This window comes from Eleutherodactylus coqui, chromosome 6, assembly GCF_035609145.1.
Source record: "Eleutherodactylus coqui strain aEleCoq1 chromosome 6, aEleCoq1.hap1, whole genome shotgun sequence".
NCBI lineage: Eukaryota > Metazoa > Chordata > Amphibia > Anura > Eleutherodactylidae > Eleutherodactylus > Eleutherodactylus coqui.
Window position 1 is genome coordinate 22,133,143 of NC_089842.1, and position 21,431 is coordinate 22,154,573.

The 21,431-nt window shown below is 44.9% G+C and overlaps 1 protein-coding gene and 1 long non-coding RNA gene across 2 annotated transcripts in view; one reads left to right on the plus strand and one right to left on the minus strand.

Moving 5' to 3' along the window:
- Positions 1–21,431, plus strand: part of LOC136631935 (uncharacterized) — an 808,093-nt gene that overhangs the window by 644,766 nt on the left and 141,896 nt on the right. The gene's annotated exons all lie outside the window — the stretch shown is intronic.
- LOC136631933 (IgGFc-binding protein-like) overlaps positions 1–21,431 on the minus strand; it is a 47,467-nt gene that overhangs the window by 21,697 nt on the left and 4,339 nt on the right. The window contains exon 2 of the mRNA XM_066606426.1: positions 6,761–6,819. Within this exon, the coding sequence (XP_066462523.1) occupies positions 6,761–6,812 (52 nt within the window). The 5' untranslated portion in view covers positions 6,813–6,819. The remainder of the gene's footprint in view (positions 1–6,760; positions 6,820–21,431) is intronic.

Genomic DNA, 21,431 nt, shown 5'->3' on the forward strand with positions numbered 1-21,431 from the left:
AACATTGCAATCCTCACAGAGCATTCTTTACTCCCCATGGGGAGTCAGCTTGGCACTGATCACTGTGACAGTGCTGTCACAGTGTTCAAAGACAAGGGGAATCCCGTGAGCTGGTGGTAGGAGTTGCCTTTTGTATTTTCAGCTTCCTGTCCCAACAGGTGTCCAGGTGTATGCTGTCAGGATGACGAGGGGAAAAACATATTCGGAATCACTACAGCTGTAACAGTCTGATCTTGTAAAATAGTATTATACTGCACGGTGAATGTCTTCTGAAAAAAAACACGCAGAATGCTGGAATTGTGCTTTTTTTTGATCATCCTGTCTATAAGTAAAGTTTTGCTGCAGTGTGTACGCCGTAACACAAGATCCCATGAGATGATGCAATTGCATTTTTCCCATTTCACTCCACTTAGAAATTTTAAAACGCTTTTCAGTATATGATCCATTAAATAGTAACATTGAAAAATGCAATTCAATGTGCAAAAAACGATCCTCAGACAGCTATGTGGACGGAAAATAAAAAGATGTATGATCTTTGGAAGGTGGGAAATAGAAAAACAAGTTGTGTCTTCAAAGGGCTAAGGAACAGCACAAAATAAACAAAAATGTACTCGGTATGACCACTAGGTGGTGATGTGTCTCCCATTTATAGCCTATTTTACAAGAATGTATTCATAAGACATTGAGGACATGAAGGAACATGAAAACATGAAATTAATTTAAAAAATGTAGAATACAGCTGTCGACTTGAAACAATTCTATCATGGAAGAGAAAGTCAGTCAGGGTCTGCCTACATAGGGAGGGTTTGTCGCAGATCTTCCATGTGGGCCCTTCGCATGAAAAATCTGTGACTTTTACAGTATTCAAAGCGAATGAGATTTTAAAAGTCTCGTTTTTACACACTGGAAAAATTCCACTACGGAAATGGACATGCGGTGCAGAATTTAAATCCGCAGCATGTCAATTACAGCAGCTGATGTTTGATGCGGAATCCATCTTCCTTCAAATGAGGGCGGGAATTCTGCATCAAATTCCGCATCAAACTCTGCACCAATCTGTTTTTCCATGCAGATTTTGCTCTGCGGAATGCTCCGCTCTGGACACTCTGCAGCACTTAGGGCTTATTCAGACAACCGTATTTACGCAGGTTTTTCCATATGTTTAAATGTCCAGTGCGACGCATTGGATTTCAATGGCTTCATTCAGACAAACATGTTGTTTCCGTGCAAAATATTGAAATGCGAAAAATAGGACCCACTGGACCGTCTTTTTGATGCGATGCATGAACAGATAGGTCTTGACCTATCTTTGCTGTGAACGTAGCTCATAGACTTCTATGGCAGCTGTAGAAAAGGGAAGGTGGGGAGTCACCCTGCTAACATCGCTGAGAAAAGAAGTAATTGTCATTCCAAGCATTTTATTCCGATAATTGCTTGGTATCAGTTCAGTGTATATTTTAACATATACGCAGCAGCTCCCCTGAAAGAATGGCTTTAACCCCTTAAAGGGGTTGTCCCACGATAGCAAGTGGGGTTATACACTTCTGTATGGCCATATTAATGCACTTTCTAATATATATTGTGCATTAAATATTGGCCATACAGAAGTTATATACTTACCCCCTCCGGTGCTGGCGTCCCCGTCTCCATGGCAACTACCAAAGCCGCCTTCTTCCTGGATTAGACGCGCTTGCGCTGAAGGGGCGTGCTCACGCCGCACAGGGCTTCTGCGCATGCGCAGAAGCCCTGTGCGGCGCGAGCACGCCGGAGCGGCCCCTTCAGCGCAAGCGCGTCTAATCCAGGGAGAAGGCGGCTTTGGTCGGCGCCATGGAGACGGGGACGCCAGCACCGGAGGGGGTAAGTATATAACTTCTGTATGGCCAATATTTAATGCACGATGTATATTACAAAGTGCATTAATATGGCCATACAGAAATGCTTAACCCCACTTGCTATCGCGGGACAACCCCTTAGTGACGGCGCTATCGTAAAACTACGTCCTGCTGTTGCAGGACGTGTATGGAGGGAGGTAGCGGCGCTATCTTCCTCCATACAGCGCGGGCGTCAGCTGTTTATTACAGCTGACACCTGCGGGCAATAGCCGCGCTCGGCCGTTTGGCCGATCGCGGCTATTAACCCTTTAAATGCTGCTGTCAATTCTGACAGCGGCATTTAAATCCCCCGAACGCTGTTCGGGGGTCCCGCACGCCCCCCCCCGCGGTGAGATCGGGGAGCCGTGCAGGTGTCATGGCAGCCGGGGGCCTAATGAATGGCCCAGGGCTGCCTTAACAGATTGCCTATCAAGCCATCCACACAGGGTGGCTTGATAGACTGCCTGTCAAAAGGCAGTATGACGTAATGCTATAGCATTACGTCAAACTGCAGGAGCGATCAAAGCATCGCATGTCAAAGTCCCCCAGGGGGACTTCAAAGTAAAGTAAAAAAAAAAAATCAAAGTTAAAAAAAGTTTTTTTAATTGTTAAAAAAAAAAAAAGTTATAAAAGTTTAAATCACCCCCCTTTTGCCATATCTATTATTAAAAAATCTAAGTCATAAAATAAAAATATGTATTTGGTATCGCCGCGTCTGTAAAAGTCCGATCTATCAAAGTAGTGCATTATTTTTTTCTGCACGGTGAGCGTCGTCCGAAAAAAAAAATAAAGAACGCCAGAAATACACTTTTTTAGTTACCCTGTCTCCCAGAAAAAACGCAATAAAAAGCGATCAAAAAGTCGTATGTATTCCAAATTGATACTATCGGAAATTACAGGACATCCCACAAAAAATGAGACCTTGCTCAACTACGTCGACGGAAAAATAAAAAAGTTATTGCGCGCACAAAATGACAGCAGAAAATAATTGAAAAAAATTAAATATCTTAAAAAAAAATACAAGTACTACAGCAAATACTATATAAGTTTAGTATCGTAGTAATCGTACTGACCCATAGAATAAAAATATCAGGTCGTTTTTGTTGCAGTTGGTGCGCCGTAGAAACATGACGCACCGAAAGATGGTGGAATGTCGTTTTTTTTTCCATTACTCTCCGCTTAGAATTTTTTAAAAGTTTTTCAGTAAATTATATGGTACAATAAATAGTGCCATTGAAAAATACAACTCATCCCGCAAAAAACAAGCCCTCATAGAGCGACGTCGATGGATAAATAAAGGAGCTACGATTTTTTAAAAGGGAGTAGGAAAAAACAAAACTGGAAAAAAGCAAAAAAGCTCCGTCACTAAGGGGTTAAGAACCAAGCTGTTTTGTACCTTAAGGACCAGACACTTTTTAGGGATTTTACCCATGTGGCGGTTTTACTGCTCTGTTTTTTTTTCTTTAGCTACCAAAATTATTTTTGCAGCGTTTTTTTTCTGTGACATATAGGAGTATTTTTTTAATATGTTTTTCACTGACTTTTTTTTCCGTTTTTTAGTTTTATTGGGGGTAAAAAACTTTTATATATTTTTTTAAAATTATTTTTATATTTACACTGAAATAAAGTATGGGAACGGGTTCCTCTATTTGTTTCGGACGTTTTGATATATATTATGTATGGTTTTGGTTTACAGGGTGCATACGGCGACGGTTTTTGTTGGCGTCTGCTTTGTGTTATTCTCTTTCTTATGTATGTATTGTTGTTTTATCCTGTTGTTTTGTTTTACTTATGTATGTAATTGTGTTTTTTACTATCTGTGTCCCCCATGACCTCATATAAGACCTCTGGGGGAGATTCACATTTTTTTTTTCTTTATTTGACACTTTCCCACTGTAGCTGGGGCGTCCATAGGAGCCCTAGTTACGGGGGAAAGCAACCCCTGTGGTGACGTTAGTCACCTGCAGAGCTGCCAGGGTCTAGTCTGACCCTCCAGCTCTGCAGTAGCAGGGAATCCTGGGAGGTCACATGACCCCCTGAGGCTCCCGTAGTGAAAGTACATCTTACTTTCACTTTGCCCATACAGTGCTCATTGAGCACTGTATATTGGGGAAGCAGAAGGCGGGAAGGGTTAAAAACCCCTCCTGCCTCCTGCTCCGGGTTATCAGCTGTCACTAACAGCTGATAACCCGCTCCTGCCTCTGACTGATTGCAGAGGCAGGAGACTTAGAGCACCGCCATAATTTTACTATCGGCGGTGCTCTACGCCCAGGACCAGCCACCGTAAATTTACAGTGGCTGGTCCTAAACGGGTTAAATATGCCAATTAACGTCGGGAGTCATCTGTAGCAAAAATTCATTCATGTTAATATACGGGCGAACGTATGTTCGTGTGAGGAGCCCTTATAATTACTGTGTTTTGTAGCGTTCCTTTAACCCCTTAAGGACCAAGCACAGTTAATTTACAGCTCTTGGTCCTGGGGTTTAATCCCCGCTGACAGCAAAAATACGGCACGGGATTAAAATCTCTGCTGCTAAAATAAAGCAGGAACCAGGCCGAGTTCTCAGATGAGAACCTGGAGGTGAAGGGAGAAGCGACTTTCGACCACCTCTGCCATCTCCTTTCCCATGTACATAGCGCTCAATGTGTGCTATGTACTAAGAAGTGAAAGTAGAATGAAAACTTCCACTAAGTGCCGCAGCGATCACATAATCACCAGGAGATCCCTGTCACAGCAGAGCTGCAGGGTCCTAGCAGACACTGATCAACTCTGCCAGTGACTATTGTCATTACAGGGGGATGTTTTCCCCTGTAACTGGGGCTCCTTTGGATGCAGCTCCTATGGATGCCCCAGCTACAGTGAAAAAGTGTGTAATAATAAAAAAAAAAAGACCATGTAAATTACTGCCAAAGGTCCTATATGAGAAGTGGGGGTCATAGATGGTAAAAAAAATGGTTACAAAAATATGTAAAACAAAATTACAGAATAAAATAAAAATATATGCATAAAAAAGAAAATGACCCAAAGCCGTCACCAACCGAAACCGTCACCCTATGCATCCTGTAATCCAAAACTATACATATTATATATTAAAACGTCCTGAACAAAATCAGGAACCCGTTCCTGTACTTTAAGCGTAAATATACTTATTGAAAAAGAGCAACTAGAAATGTTTAAAAAAATCTTTTTTTTTAAAGCTTTTTTCCCCCTATGAAACTAAAAAATGGGAAAAAAAGTCAGTGAAAAAAATATAAAAATAGCCCTATATGTCGCGGGGAAAAAAAGGACCAATAATAATTGTGGTAGCTGAAGGACAAAACTAGGGCAGTAAACAACCACATGGGTAAAATCCCTAAAAATTGTCTGGTGCTTAAAGGGGTTGTCTCGAGGAAGCAGTGAATTTTTTTTTTGCCCAGTCCCCCTTATTAACCATACATTACTAAGCCCCCCCGTAAATGACTTTTCTAGCTGGTTTCTACTTACTGTTCCCACGTTTCAGCAACTTATAAAAGTTTCCCCAAGATGGCCGCCGGCTCTTTTCCCTTCGCTTGCTGCAGCCCGACGTGCGCGCTCCCGAGACGCTACCAGCTGTGTCTCCCTGACAACCAGACGACCCGCAGCCGCCGACCGGACCCCGGGATTGAACGCCGCCGACCAGTCACCCACCGCCAGGCAGCAGGTAACCGGCGCTAGCCCCCGGCTCACCCGCGCTAGCCCCCGGCTCCCCCACGCTAGCCCCCGGCCCCCCCGCGCTAGACTCTGACAACAGACGAAGGCCCCTTGGCCCAGCGGTAGGCCCCGGAGCCCAGCGCTAGGTTCCGGAGCCCAGCGCTAGGCTCCGGAGCCCAGCGCTAGGCTCCGGAACCTAGCGCTGGGCTCCGGGGCCTACCGCTGTGGCCCGGGACCTTCACCTGTTAGTGACACATCACCCCCGACCCATCACTTACCTGGGCGGCTTCTCGGGACAGCTGGACGGCTTCTCGGCACTGCTGGGCGGCTCCAGTTTCTGCACCTTCCTCTAACAGAGGATGGTACAGAATGGCCGCTCCAGCGCGCTCCCGAGCAGTGACAGCTCGTCTGCGCATGCGCAGAAGAGCTGTAGCGGGGAGCACACTGAAGCGGCTCGTGCTGAAAGGAGAAGACCGGACTGCGCAAGCGCGTCTAAAAAAGCAAGCTGCCGGCGAATTTAGACGGAACCATGGAGACGAGGACGCTAGCAACAGAGCAGGTAAGTGAATAACTTCTGTATGGCTCATATTTAATGCACGATGTATATTACAAAGTGCATTAATATGGCCATACAGAAGTGTATACCCCCACTTGATTTTGCGAGACAACCCCTTTAAGATACAAAACAGCCTGGATCTTGGGCCTCGTTCAGACAAGCGTTTGTTTCATGCTGCTATAGTCCTGAAAGGATCACGTGAACGGACGACTTTAAGCTCCGTGAAGTCGCCTGTTCACACAATTCGAGACGTGTGCTGCGTGCTTTCAAGGTTCCCATAGGAGAATGAAAAACACGCAGCAAGGATGGGACATGTCTTATCTTTGCGCACCTCGGAGCCGACATGTGAGTTTGCTCGCATGTCCTCTCTTTGTTAAACGCGCTGTATCAGAGCGTCTAACAATCGTCCATGTGAACACTTCTATAGGAACCTATTGGTTCCTATAGACGCACACTCTGAGCTCTGCTTAGCTGCGCTAAAAACACGCTCGTCTGAACGAGGCCTTGAGGGGTTAAGAAACAGTTTTAAATTTTTGCTCTTGATATCTTTGGCTGTAAATCACGTATCAGTGAGATCTAAAATAATCTACAGAATTATATGTTTCCAGACAAAAAATGGATGTAAACCAAATGTTGTTAGAATATGAAGGTTGAGCGCTTACCGCAGACTCCCAGAGTGAAGGTCAGCAATGTGAAGACCCCAAGCCAGTCCATGACTAATCTGTAGAGAGAAGAACAGAAGGTATAATGCAGCCCTATACTAAAAAGTATCACAATTAGAGATGAGCGAGTTGTGCCTTAGCCGAGTATCCTCCCGCTCGTCTGTAAAGATTCGGCTGCCAGTGCGGGTGACAGGTGAGTTGCGGTGGTGAGCAGGGAGGAGCGGGGGGGGGAGAGAGGGAGAGAGGGATCTCCCCTCCGTTCCTCCCCGCCCCCCTCCAGCCCCCCAAATCTTTACAGACGAGCGGGAGGATACTCGGCTAAGGCACTACTCGCTCGAGTAGTTAGCCTTAGCGAGTATACTCGCTCATCTCTAATCACAATACTTCAGAAGAGAATGGCTGGCATATAAACTCCTTCATAGATGGCTAATCTGTAAAAAAAAGATGTATTAGGACTTTAAAGGAGTTACCAGGCAGCACCCACCAGGAAACACCAGAGTCGGAGTAGAAGCCGCTGCTCCAACCCCTGTGAAGTGGTCGGCGCTTGAAACTGCAAGCGGAGCTTTCCTTGAAATCAGTGGAACCCTAGCCTGCAATTACAAGTGCCGTCCACTATACAGGACAGAGCAGTGGCTTCCGCTCCAACTCCAATGTTTTCCCACAGGCGCTGCCTGGATAACCCGTTGATAGGTTTGAAAAGTTCCTTAATGATCATATGCAGAGAATTGTGGTCAATGATTCCTACTTGGACTAGTTCTTGGCCTTAAGTGGTGTACCCCAAAGTACGGTACCGGGCCCTCTACTGTATAATTTATGTATTAAAGGGGCTTTATCGCCAAATACATATAATCCCAATTCACTTGGTAGGGGCTAAGTAACTGAACATTGGGGTCCGACCGCTGGCAGCATACAAGTCCCTAGAACTATGTCCCCAAATGCCCCAGGGAATGTAGCAGTGGTGCACGTTTTCAACCATCACTCCATTCACTTCTGTGGAATAGGCAGAGATCGATGTGCTCAGCAATCTCTATCCGTGCCATAGAAGTAAATAGAGCGATGGTCATGCATGGCCACCACCACTCCATTCACAGAAGCATTGCAGGGTGCAGTTCTCATGATCGCAGGGGATTCATATTAGTGCGATGCAATTTTTTTATTGTCTCTATTTTATTGACATGGGATTTTCAAAAAAAAGTGCGTGAAAATCATATGTGCGAGATGCTATGCGTTTTTCTCGCAAAGTGCAAATTGCTATCGCAGGGGGGAAAAAAATCACATTTGCAGGTGTGAAATGGTCACGTTTCTAGGCTGATATCGCACTTGCCTTGGGCCATTTCAGATGAGCCTATTCAGACACGTCCCTAATAAGGATCCATATTACGGATGTGCTGCGGATGTCATTATGACGGTATGTCGCCAGTATTTGCCGCTGTATTTTTTATGTTCTACTGGGTAAATACCGATCCATATTTACCCAATAGTAAGGCAGCGTCTAGTAGGGCGCACTTTATCCCCGTATTTAGTCAGTGTTTTGCAGCTGATGTAAATCTATGTATCTATTCACACGGACGTTTTTTACATTTTTTTAAAGATGTAATGTCATCCGTAACACGGATCCATATTACCTACATGTTACAACACACTTGTCTGAAACCAGGCTAAGTAACACAAAAACAGAGATAATACGGGAAAAATAGGGCCATGTGAATAGATACATAGATTTCCATTGGCTCTGTATGACGGTACGCAAAACACGGGCCAAATCCGGAGCTAAAACATGCGCACATGAAAGCTGCCTAAGGCCGGCTGCACACAAACCAGTCGGATTCCGTATGCGGGAGCCCGCAGTGGGCTCGCCATCAGACATGCGCAGTACAGTTTTTTTTTACATCCCTGTTGATGTGGAATTGACTCCAATGCAAGCTCTCTGTGCAGAATTCATGCAAAATTAGAACATGCTGCAATTTTTTTTCTATAAGCGGAAATTGCAATCGCTGTCCACTCATGTGAGCGGACGTGAGTGCTCTATTCTTGCTAAGGGATGTGGAATTCCATGGATCGCCACGCGGGTGAGGATCGCAGATTCTGCAATCCAAATCCAGCCATTTGCAGCCGACCTAAGGCAGTTTTCACATGACCGAGGAAATCGTGCAAGATTTGTGCGTTACAAGACACGCAAATCTCACATGAATATGAACCCCATTCCTTTGAATGGGGTCATACACACATCGCGGCATGTCCTATCTTTGGGCATTCCCTCGGAACACATCGCTCATTGTTTTCCATGGGCACGGCACAGCATTGCACGGCATGCGAGGTGCACGCAAGTGCAATGCGAGGTTTACCTATTGAAATCAATGGGAAACACTCTGCGATCCTCTGCCGAGTCTTTTGGGATCGCTACTGAAGTGATGGGAGGTATTTTTAACACAAAAACGCCTCATGTCCGTGACATCACACGTGGGTGAGCGCAATATCGGACCGAATTTCACAGCTTGATATCGCATTCGCCTGTGTGAAATTAGCCTAAGGGCTCCCACCCACTGGCGATATTTTCTCCACTGCGATGCAATTCTAAAGTTAAAGTCTCGCATCGCAGTGCGAGAAAAAAATCAGCATCACGCCAACATATCGCCAGTCTTTGCAATGGGGCCAGCGGCAGCAGCGCTAGCCCCATTGAAAAGAGATGGAGAATGCCGGGGACTTCTGCCACAGCTGTAACAGCTGTCACAGCTGTGGCAGAAGTCCGCGGCATTCTCCCTATGCTTTCAATGGGGCTAGCGCTGCTGTCGCTAGCCCCATTGAAAGCACTTGCGATATGCCGGTTCTATACCGGCCTCTTTCTTGCGCTACGATGCGAGATTTTTCTCGTGCTCTCGCAGCGCAAGAAAGAAAATATCGCCAGTGGGATGTGTAAAAAACTTGCAGCCATTAGATCCAATGGTCTCCTATGGGAGCGTTCAGATGAAGTAATTTTAGATGCGCAAAAAACATCTGACCGTTCCCATAGGAAACCATTGGTTCTAATAGTCGGAAAAATTTTAGGCGCGTGATTTTTGGCGCACGTAGGAACCCATGTGAAAGAGGCCTAAAGGTGCATTTACATGGGCAATTTTTATAGTGCGTTCTGTCCGATAGCGATATGGATGGAACTTGTGCGTGAAAGTATGCGGCTTCAATGTGTTTATTCAGATGAGCGTTTTCTCTCACAGCGATCCTACTGGATTGAAAAATTGCTACATATCCTATGTTTGGGCGATTCTTTGCAAGGAATAGCCCATTATTTTTTATGTGGGCTTAAAAAAATACCCCATGGCACTCACAAGCCCTGCGATCTGCAAGCGAGTGCGGTTTTTACCACTGAAACTATTGAAAGCACTTGCAATCGTTTCACGCGTGTGAAAATCACAAGTACATAGACGCAATGGGATTTTTAGGCAAACGCGCATCATGCTCACACACAAAATCGCAGGTTTAAAAGTGCTCTATTGGTCTGAGGTTCTCGGATGTTAACGTACTCACCCATGTGAATGCACAATAGAGGGACATTTACACGGGCGGGCATGAGATCGGGCTCAGAAACTCGGAACAATATCATGCTAGTAAAATTACAATGTTCAGTGCGAGTGGGTTGCGATTTGCAAGAAAATTGCATCACATCCCAGAACATGCGATTTTCAGACGCGTTCTTCAGGTACGTGAAGATCCCATGTATTTTCAATAGCAAAAATTAAAAATCCCATTGCACTCGTATTAAACTCGTATATACATGCTAACAGTTATGTTGCAGAAGTCTAGGGAGACCCTATTAACATTTCTGTAGTAACAGTATAGACAGACCCCAGTAACATTTCATTAGCAAAAGTATAGGCAGACCCCTGTAACATTTAGGTAGCTGCAGTATTGGCAGACCCCTGTAACATTTGTGTAGCAGCAGTATAGGCAGACCCCTGTAACATTTCTGTAGCAGCAGTATAAGCAGACCCCTGTAACATTTATGTAGCAGAAGCATAGGCAGACCACTGTAACATGTCTGTAGTAGAAGTACAGGCAGACCCCAGTAACATTTTTTGTTGCAGCAGTATAAGCAGACCCCTGAAACATTTATGTAGCAGAAGCATAGGCAGACCCCAGTACCATTTTTGTAGCAGAAGTATACGCAGACCCCCTGTAACATTTATGTGGCAGAAGTATAGGCAGACCCCAGTAACTGTTATATAGCAGCAGTATAAGCAGGCCCCTTTAACATTTATGTGGCAGAAGTATAGGCAGACACCAGTAACATTTATGTAGCAGCAGTATAGGCAGACCCCAGTATCAGTTCTGTAGCAGCAGTATAGGCAGACCCCAGCACCATTTCTGTAGTAGAAGTATAGGCAGACCCCTGCAAAATTTACATGGCAGCAGTATAGGCAGACTCCAGTAACATTTTTGTAGCAGAAGTATACGCAGACCCCTGTAACATTTCTGTAGTAACACTATAGACAGATCCCAGTGACATTTCTGTAGCAGAAGTATAGGCAGACCCCTGTAACATTTACGTGGTGGCAGTATTGGCAGACCCCTGTAACATTTACGTGGCAGAAGTATAGGCAAACCCCAGTAAAATTAATGGGGCAGCAGTATAGGCAGACCCCAGTAACATCCTTGTGGCAACAGTATAGGAAGACCCCTGTAAGATTTACGTGGCAGAAGTATAGGCAGAGCCCTGTAACATTCAAGTGGCAGCAGTATAGGCAGACCCCTGTAACATGTAAGTGGCAGCAGTATAGGCAGACTCCTGTAACTTACTTGTAGCAGAAGTATAGGCAGGCATACCCCAGTAAAATTTCTGTAGTAATAGTATAGGCCAACCTCTGACACATTGGGATACCATGAGCGTAGGCGAAGGCCGGAAAAATTAGTTGGATAAGAGTGTAGGCGTGGGCCCCAAAAATTAGTGTACAAAGAGTACAAGTGTACCTGTGAAAAATGTATCAACCAAAAGGGCAGGTGAAACCCATAAACATTTTTTTAAAGATACAGCTCACTGTTGCTTAATTTGTAACAGAGCCTGGAGACAGCCCTGTTGAATAAAATGGTTCATGTTACAGTCTCAATACTTTTGAAACTTAGAAAATTTGTAAAAAAAAAATTGGTAGATGTAGATGAGCCTTTTGGGACGCAGAAAAATTGGCCGTTCAGCGCGATGACATGTTTCTGGAGGAGGAGGAGCAGGAGGGGGACTAATGTCAGAGACAGATTGAAAAAGCTAAATGCCCCGTTAAACCAGTGATATAGAGGAGAGTGCTTTTATCTGCGGTTGCAGCGAAAAGAATCTTTAGGTTTCGCTGCTCTCCGCCGGTGGAGAAGAGAAGTCTGGGGAAATCCAGGCTTTGTTCATCTTTATCAATGTAAGCATGTCGGCACTGTCAGTGGACAGGGGGGTACGCTTGTCCGTGATGATTCCCCCAGCTGCACTAAACACCCTCTCTGACAAGACGCTAGCGGCAGGGCAAGCCAGAACCTCCAGGGCATGCAGAGCAAGTTCATGCCACGTGTCCAGCTTTGACACCCAATAGTTGTATGGAGCAGAGGCATCACAGGGGACGGTGGTACGATCAGCTGCGTCCTCCCTCACCATCTTTTTACAGTGCTCCCTCCGACTTAGCCTTGACTGTGGAGTGGTGACACAGTCTTGCTGGGGAGCCATAAAGCTGGCAAAGGCCTTGGAGAGTGTTCCCCTGCCTGCGCTGAACATTCTGCCTGATCTCCGTGCCTCCCCTGCTACTTGGCCCTCGGAACTGCGCCTTCTGCCGCTAGTGCTGTCAGATGGGAAGTTTACCATCAGTTTGTCCACCAGGGCCCTGTGGTATTGCATCACTCTCGAACCCCTTTCCTCTTCGGGAGTGGAAAGGTTCTCCTTATACCGGGGGTCGAGAAGGGTGTACACCCAGTAATCCGTAGTGGCCAGAATGTGTCTAACGCGAGGGTCACGAGAAAGGAAGCCTAACATGAAGTCAGCCATGTGTGCCAGGGTACCAGTACGCAACACATCGCTGTCCTCAATAGGAAGATCACTGTCTGGATCCTCCTCCTCCTCGTCCACAGGCCATACACGCTGAACAGATGGAAGGCAAGCAGCATGGGTACCCTCTGCAGTGGGCCCAGCTGTCTCTTCCTCCTCCTCCTCCTCCCCCTCCTCCTCCTCATCCTCCTCCTCCAAAACGCGCTGAGAGATAGGGTGCTCTGACTATCAAGCGACATACTCTCTCCCCCTGTCTCGTGTTCCGACCGCAAAGCGTCAGCCTTTATGCTTTGCAGCGAACTTCTCAGCAGGCATAGCAGAGGAATGGTGACGCTAATGATTGCAGCATCGCCGCTCACCATCTGGGCAGACACCTCAAAGTTTCCGAGGAACTGGAAGATGTCTGCCATCCAGGCCCACTCCTTGGTAAATAATTGGGGAGGCTGACTACCACTACGCCGCCCATGTTGGAGTTGGTATTCCACTATTGCTCTACGCTGCTCATAGAGCCTGGCCAACATGTGCAGTGTAGAATTCCACCGTGTGGGCACGTCGCAAAGTAGTCGGTGCTCTGGCACATTAAACCGATGTTTCAGGGTGGCAGCATCCATGGTGGACTTGCGGAAATGTGCGCAGACGCGGCGCACCTTGCCGAACAGTTAAGACAAGTGCGGGTAGTTTTTCAGAAACCACTGAACCCCCAGATTGAAGACGTGGACCAGGCATGGCACGTGTGTGAGGCTGCCGAACTGCAGAGCCGCCAACAGGTTACGGCCGTTGTCACACACGACCATGCCCGGTTGCAGGCTCACCGGCGAAAGCCAGAGGTTGGTAGGCTCTGTCAGACCCTGCAACAGCTCGGGGGCCATGTGCCTCTTGTCACCTAGGCTGAGTAGTTTCAGCACGGCCTGCTGACGCTTGTCCACCGCTGTGCTGGCGCGCCGCGCCACACCGACTGCTGGTGACGCAATGCTCACATTTCTTAATTGAGAGGTAGAGGTTGCGTAGGAGGAGGAGGGGGAGGGTTTAGAGGAGGTGGCATAGACCGCCGCAGATACCAGAACCGAGGAAGGACCCGCAATTCTGGGTGTGGGTAGGACGTGTGCGGTCCGGGGCTCTAACTCCGTCTCAGCCTCCACCAAATTCACCCAATGTGCCATCAGGGAGATATAGTGGCCCTGCCCACCAGTTAAGTGGACCTTCCCAGTAACCGCGTTGCCAAGGGCACGATTGATGTTGCGGGAGACGTGCTGGTGTAGGGCTGGGTCGACATATCGGGAAAAATAGTGGTGACTGGGGACCGAGTAGTGTGGGACCACTGCCGCCATCATGTTTTTGAAAGCCTCCGTTTCCACAAGCCTGCACGGCAGCATCTCCAGGCTAATCAATTTGGCAATGTGCACATTTAATGCTTAAGCGTGCGGGTGCGTGGCGGCGTATTTGCGCTTGCGCTAGCGACAGCTGGACGCTGCGCTGAGAGACATTGCTGGATGGGGCCGAGGACAGAGGCAGGCCGCGAGGCGCTCGTGCCTGTGTCCTGAGAGGGGGTTTGGATCTGAGTGGCAGGCTGGGGCACAGGGGGAGAGGCAGTGGTGCGACCCGGAGGCGGTGAACGGCCTTCGTCCCACCTTGTGGGGTGCTTGGCCATCATATGACTGTACATGCTGGTGGTGGTGAGGCTGGTACTGTTGGCTCTCCGGCTGATTTTGGCGTGACACAGGTTGCACACCACTGTCGGTCGTCCGCGCTCTCACTGAAAAACATCCACACCTTTGAAGACCTAGGCCTCTGCAGGGTGGCTTGGCGCGAGGGGGTGCTTTGGGAAACAGTTGGGGGAGTCTTCGCTCTGGGCCTGCCTCTACCCCTGTCCACCCCACTGCCTCTTGCAAGCTGTCCTGCTGCTGCACTTGCCTCCCCCTCTGAAGATCTCTCCTCAGTTGGCTTAGCGAACCAGGTGGGGTCAGTCAGCTCATCGTCCAGCGGTTCTTCCTCCGAATCCTCTGTGCACTCCTCCCTCGGACTTACTGCCCTTACTACTACCTCACAGATAGACAACTGTGTCTCATCATTATCGACCTCCTCACCCACTGAAAGCTCTTGAGACAGTTGCCGGAAGTCCCCAGCCTCATCACCCGGACCCTGGGAGCTTTTCAAAGGTTGGGCATCAGTCGCGACAAACTCCTCAGGTGGGAGAGGAACCATTTTTCCCCAATCAAGGCAGAGGGCCGAGAACAGTTCCTGGGAGTCTGTCTGCTCATCAGAATGTGTCATTTTCATGCAGTGAGGAGGCTGGGAGGAAGGAGGAGCAGCGAGAGGATTCAGAGTTGCAGCAGTGGAAAGCATAGAAGACTGGGTGGTCGATACATTGCTCGATGCATTTTCTGCTTTCCACGACAGAACCTGCTCACACTGCTCATTTTGTAATAAAGGTCTACCACGTTGACCCAAAAATTGTGATATGAAGCTGGGGACCCCAGAAACTTGCCTCTCTCCTAATCCCGCAGCTGCGATTCACCTGGACCAGGAACTCGGCCTGTGCCCACACCCTCACTTGGACCTCCGCGTCCTCGCCCGCATCCACGGCCTTGTCCTCTTGACCTACCCCTACTCTTCAGCATGGTGTATTTCGAATACAGCAGACACAGAGTGGTGTAAAAAATTTAGGCAATTATATGCCTGCACTTGGAGGCTGACAGTTATGTTATGCACACTGTAGGCCCAAAAAATTATACGCTTGGCTGCAAAAAGGCCTAGCTGGCTAATAGTGAGCCACTACAACTCCCAGCAGCCACACAGTAAACTGCACACGCTCACAGGTAGCTCTAAGGAGTTTTTTTTTTCACCTTTTTTTGAAAAAAACAGCAGCCTAGATAGCGTGTATGTCTTTCCCTCTATCAGCCGCTGTGGCCGTACGCTGTGCGTGAAGTTGACGGGATGCACAGAGTGGTGTAAAAAATTAGGCAATTATTGGCCTGCACTTGGAGGATCACAGCAGTTATGTAACGCACACTGTAGGCCCCAAAAATTATACGCTAGGCTGTAAAAAGGCCTAGCTGGCTAATAGTGAGCCACTACAACTCCCAGCAGCCACACAGTAAACTGCACACGGTCACAGGTAGCCCTAAGAAGGATTTTTTTTCAGCTTTCTTTGAAAAAAAACAGCAGCCTATATAGCGTGTATATGTCTTTCCCCCTCTCAGTGGCTGTGGCCGTACGCTGTGCGTGAAGCTGACGGGACGCACAAAGCGGTGTTAAAAAAATGTAAGAAATTATTGGCCTGCACTTGGAGGATGACAGTGGTTATGTAGCGCACACTATAGGCCGAAAAAATTATACAGTAGGCTGCAGAAAGACCTAGCTGGGTAATAGTGAGCCACTACAACTCCCAGCAGCCACAACAGTAATGCACACAGTCACAGGTAGCCCTAAGCAGGAGCTTTTTGGGGGGTACTTGTTGACAGGATTCTACACTTCCACTGTCCCTGCCTCACCAGTACTGCCCCTATACTCTGTATAATTGGCTGCAGACTGAGAACGCAATAGTCTGCAGAGCGCATGATGAAAAAAAAAATTGGTGCAAAATTGCTCCCAGCAGCCACAACAGTAATGCACACGGTCACAGGTAGCCATAATCAGGAGCTTTTTGGGGGTATTTGTTGACAGGATTCTACACTACCACTGTCCCTGCCTCACCAGTACTGCCCCTATACTCTGCATAATTGGCTGCAGACTGAGAACACAATAGTCTGCGCAGCCCAAGATGAAAAAAAAAAAATTGTGCAAAACTGCTCCCAGCAGCCACAACAGTAATGCACACGGTAAGATGTGGCCCTACGAAGGACCGTTGGGGTTCTTGAAGACGCCAACACTCTATAGCACCAACAGCACCCTCCCTAATCTCTGCCAGCGTGTGTCTGAGGCAAGCAGGGGCGGGACTGATTTAAATACTCGGCAGTCACTTGATTTCACCAGCCACTCACTGCAGGGGGGTGGGATAGGGCTGGAACGTCACAGGAGGAAGTTGTAATGCCTTCCCTGCATGTCTATTGGCCAGAAAATGGCGCAAAACATGCAGGGAAGGAAATGGAATTGACTCGAGTACCGCGTGGTGCTCGTCTCGAGTAACGAGCATCTCAAGTACCCTAATACTCGAGCGAGCATCAAGCTTGGACGAGTACGTTCGCTCATCTCTAGTTTTTAACATTAGGAAGTCCCATTGACAATTTGAAGAAAAAAAATGCAGCGAATTTGCTGCGGAAAAAAAACGCTAGGGGGTAGTCACCCTTATAGTAGTTATATTCTTGTACATAGGGGGCAGTATTATAGTAGTTTTATTCTTCTACATAGGGGGTAGTATTATAGAAGTTATGTTCTTGTACATTGGGAGGCAGTATTATAGTGGTTATATTATTGTACATAGGGAGCAGTATTATAGTAGTTATGTTCTCATACATAGAGAGCAGTATCATAGTAGTTATATTCTTGTACATAGGTGGCAGTATTATAGTAGTTATGTTCTTGTACATTGGGAGGCAGTATTATAGTGGTTATATTATTGTACATAGGGAGCAGTATTATAGTAGTTATATTCTCATACATAGAGAGCAGTATCATAGTAGTTATATTCTTGTACATAGGTGGCAGTATTACAGTAGTTATATTCTCATACATAGAGAGCAGTATTATAGTAGTTATATTCTTGTACATAGGGAGCAGTATTATAGTAGTTATATTCTTGTACATAGTGAGCAGTATTATAATAGTTATATTTTTGTACATAGGAGCAGTATTATAGTAGTTATATTCTTGTACGTAGGAGCAGTATTATAGTAGTTATATTCTTGTACATAGGGGGCAGTGTTATAGTAGTTATATTCTTGTACATAGAGTGCAGTATTCTAGTAGTTATATTCTTGTACATAGGGGTAGTATTATAGTAGTTATATTCTTGTACATAGGGGGCAGTATTATAGTAGTTATATTCTTGTACATAGAGTGCAGTATTCTAGTAGTTATATTCTTGTACATAGGGGTAGTATTATAGTAGTTATATTCCTGTAAATAGGGGCAGTATTATAGTAGTTATATTCCTGTAAATAGGAGCAGTATTATAGTAGTTATATTCTTGTACATAGGGGGCAGTATTATAGTAGTTATATTCTTGTACATAGGAGCAGTATTATAGTAGTTATATTCTTGTACATAGGGGGCAGTATTTTAATAGTTATATTCTTGTACATAGGGGGCAGTATTTTAATAGTTATATTCTTGTACATAGGGGGCAGTATTATAGTATTTATATTCTTGTGCATAGAGGCAGTATTATAGTAGTTATATTCTTGTACATAGGGGGCAGTATTATTATAGTTATATTCTTGTACATAGGAGGCAGTATTATAGTAGTTATATTCTTGTACATAGGGGGCAGTATTATAGTAGTTATATTCTTGTACATAGGGGCAGTATTATAGTAGTTATATTCTTGTACATAGGGAGCAGTATTATAGTAGTTATATTCTTGTACATAGGTGGCAGTATTATAGTACTTATATTCTCATACATAGAGAGCAGTATTATAGTAGTTATATTCTTGTTCATTTATAGCAGTATTATAGTAGTTATATTCTTGTACAAAGGGAGGCAGTATTATAGTTGTTATATTCTTGTACATAGAGAGCAGTATTATAATAGTTATATTCTTGTACATAGGAGCCAATATTATAGTAGATATATTCTTGTACATAGGGAGCAGTATTATAGTAGTTATATTCTTGTACATAGAGTGCAGTATTATAGTAGTTATATTCTTGCATATAGGAGGCAGTATTATAATAGTTATATTCTTGTACATAGGTGGCAGTATTATAGTAGTTATATTCTCATACATAGAGAGCAGTATTATAGTAGTTATATTCTTGTACATTTATAGCAGTATTATAGTAGTTATATTCTTGTACATAGGGAGGCAGTATTATAGTAGTTATATTCTTGTACATAGAGAGCAGTATTATAATAGTTATATTACATAGGAGCCAATATTATAGTAGTTATATTCTTGTACATAGGGAGCAGTATTATAGTAGTTATATTTTTGTACATAGAGTGCAGTATTATAATAGTTATATTCTTGTACGTAGGGGTAGTTTTATCGTAGTTATATTCCTGTAAATAGGGGGCAGTATTATAGTAGTTATATTCTTGTACATAGGGGGCAGTATTATAGTAGTTATATTCTTGTACATAGGGGACAGTATTATAGTAGTTATATTCTTGTACATAGGGGGCAGTATTATAGTAGTTATATTCTTGTACATAGGGGGCAGTATTATAATAGTTATATTCTTGTACATCAGATGAGTATTATAGCTAGAAGTATTTTCACTGCAGTGCAAGAAAAAAAAACGCTAGTGGGTTTCCACCCTAAGTGAGTGTGCAGAGTGAGTCAGCATTCATCAAGGAGAGAGAAATTTTTAGTGAGTAGGAGAAACTGTGCCGTGTCAGTGAGAGTCCAAGATGGAAGAAGCTGAACGATGGCCGACTACTTGCCCTGAGCCCACTTCAGCCAGGAATCCTCAGTATTACTAGGACATGCTGAGTGTGAGAGAGAAGCAGCCACCCCACGCTGATGGCAACTACTAAATGTGAGTGTGTACTGGTACAGAGATGAAGAGAGTCGTTGGGAGGGAGCAGAACCCTACATATAACTGGGACTGTGGATTTGTCTGCCATCCTGAGAATCCCCCCTGTCACACGCTTATCCTGTGTTGGCATCAGTGTTATACCGGCGGATGTAACGTTTATGGACTGTTTGCTATATTTCATGCAAGTAAACAAGATCTACCGACTGTTCCCGGTTTTGCTCAGAAAGTTATCCCTGTGTGGACTATTTATTCCATCTTCAGGATTCACCGCAGAGTTGGAAATGGTGGCATCACGTGTGACAACGAACTGCAAGGTATCTGCTAGTTACCCTTTTTCCTGTGACCTCCCCCAGCAGTAACATGGATGGCTCCTGAACTACCCTCAGGGAAGTGAAGGTCTGGACTACAACCACTCTGGCTAATGAGTCAAGGTTCTGTATGGCAGACTGTCTGTAACTTCAGAATACCTTAAATGTATGGTCATATAAAACAAACGCAGCCAAAGGAGGGCAGTGTTCAGGTGGGCATTGCAGCAATTGTTTTTCAGCGATCAGTCGGGATCTCAGCACCCAGGCCCCCATTAATAAAAATTCACGTCAAAAGTTTTACAAAAGTGTAGTTAGTCTTTATGTTTTGCCACTTTTATTTTCCTTTTGTAATTGTAACAAAATTAAACATGAAAACTGAAAAAAATGCATATTTTTAAAAAGTTTCAGTCTATTAATTGTGAGAACTTTTACGGCTGACATATGACTTCATAGTTATAATAGGTAATTATAATGCTTACCTGCTTCTCGTCTGCCCAGGACTCTGACTACATTGGCATGGGGCAGTGTTTATATAGTTTATTGGATTTTAATTGACCACTACTAAAAGCCAATGTAAATACCTTTCAAAAATGTATTTACGCCCAGTGAACCTCCCTTCACTGTTTTGCAGCTCAGTGTCAAGAGACTGGCAGAGGACCAACATGAAGATTTCCAATGCGTGATAAGGAACCTAACATCTTTCTGTCACACGTCAACATGATTGTAGAAAACTTGGTTTCAAAAGTCCTCACACGTAATGTGAAAGTATGCGAATGCTTAGAATAATAATAATGGGGTATTTCTGCCTCCGTGTACTAGTAGAATTGATGGACTTTTCAATTAGTCAAGTTAAACTTTAATTTACTACAGTCCCCTGAGCCTATAAGACTGGGTTTCCACAGGGTGTCTGTAGTGCGGCCGCCTGCTACTGTGTTTAGCTTTTTTGCATTAAAACACTTAATTTTTCCTTCTCTTGGAAGTCCAACTAAGCATCCATCAGACGGAGGTCCAGAAAGAGGTGTCAAGAGTTTCCTGGGAAAATTAATACTGTAGGATGATGAGGCCCCTTTTGCGTTATGTATGTATCTTCAACCCATTAATGGCGTGGCCCTTTTTCTTTTTTCAGGTTTTCATTTTTTCCTTCCCCATTTTAAAAAATCATAACTTCTTTATTTATCCATCCGCTGTATGAGGGCTTGTTTTTTTTGTGGGATGAGTTTTTTTTCAGTGATACTAATTAATGTACCATTTAATGTACTAAAAAACTTATAAAAAATTGTAAGTGGATTAAAATGAAAAGAAAACTGAACTTCCACCATCTTTCGGTGTATCTTGTTTCAACAGCGCACAAGCTGCAACAAAAATGGCATGATAACTTTAACCTATGGGTCAGTATGAATACTCCGATACCAAAATTTTATATATATTATTTTTGCTGTACTACTTGTATTTTTTTTCAAAGACATTTAATTTTAAAAAAATTTTCTGCCGCCATCATCTGCGCGCTATAACTTTTATTTTTCAGTCAACATAGTTGTGTAAGGGCTAATTTTTTGTGGGACATTCTGTAGTTTGAATTTTTGAACTCATTCGATCTTTTGATTGCTTTTTATTGCAATTTTTCTTAGAGAGAGGGTGACCAAAAAAGCACATTTCTGGAGTTTTTTATTTGTTTTTTCTCTGACAATGTTCATCATGCAGGGAAAATAATTAGA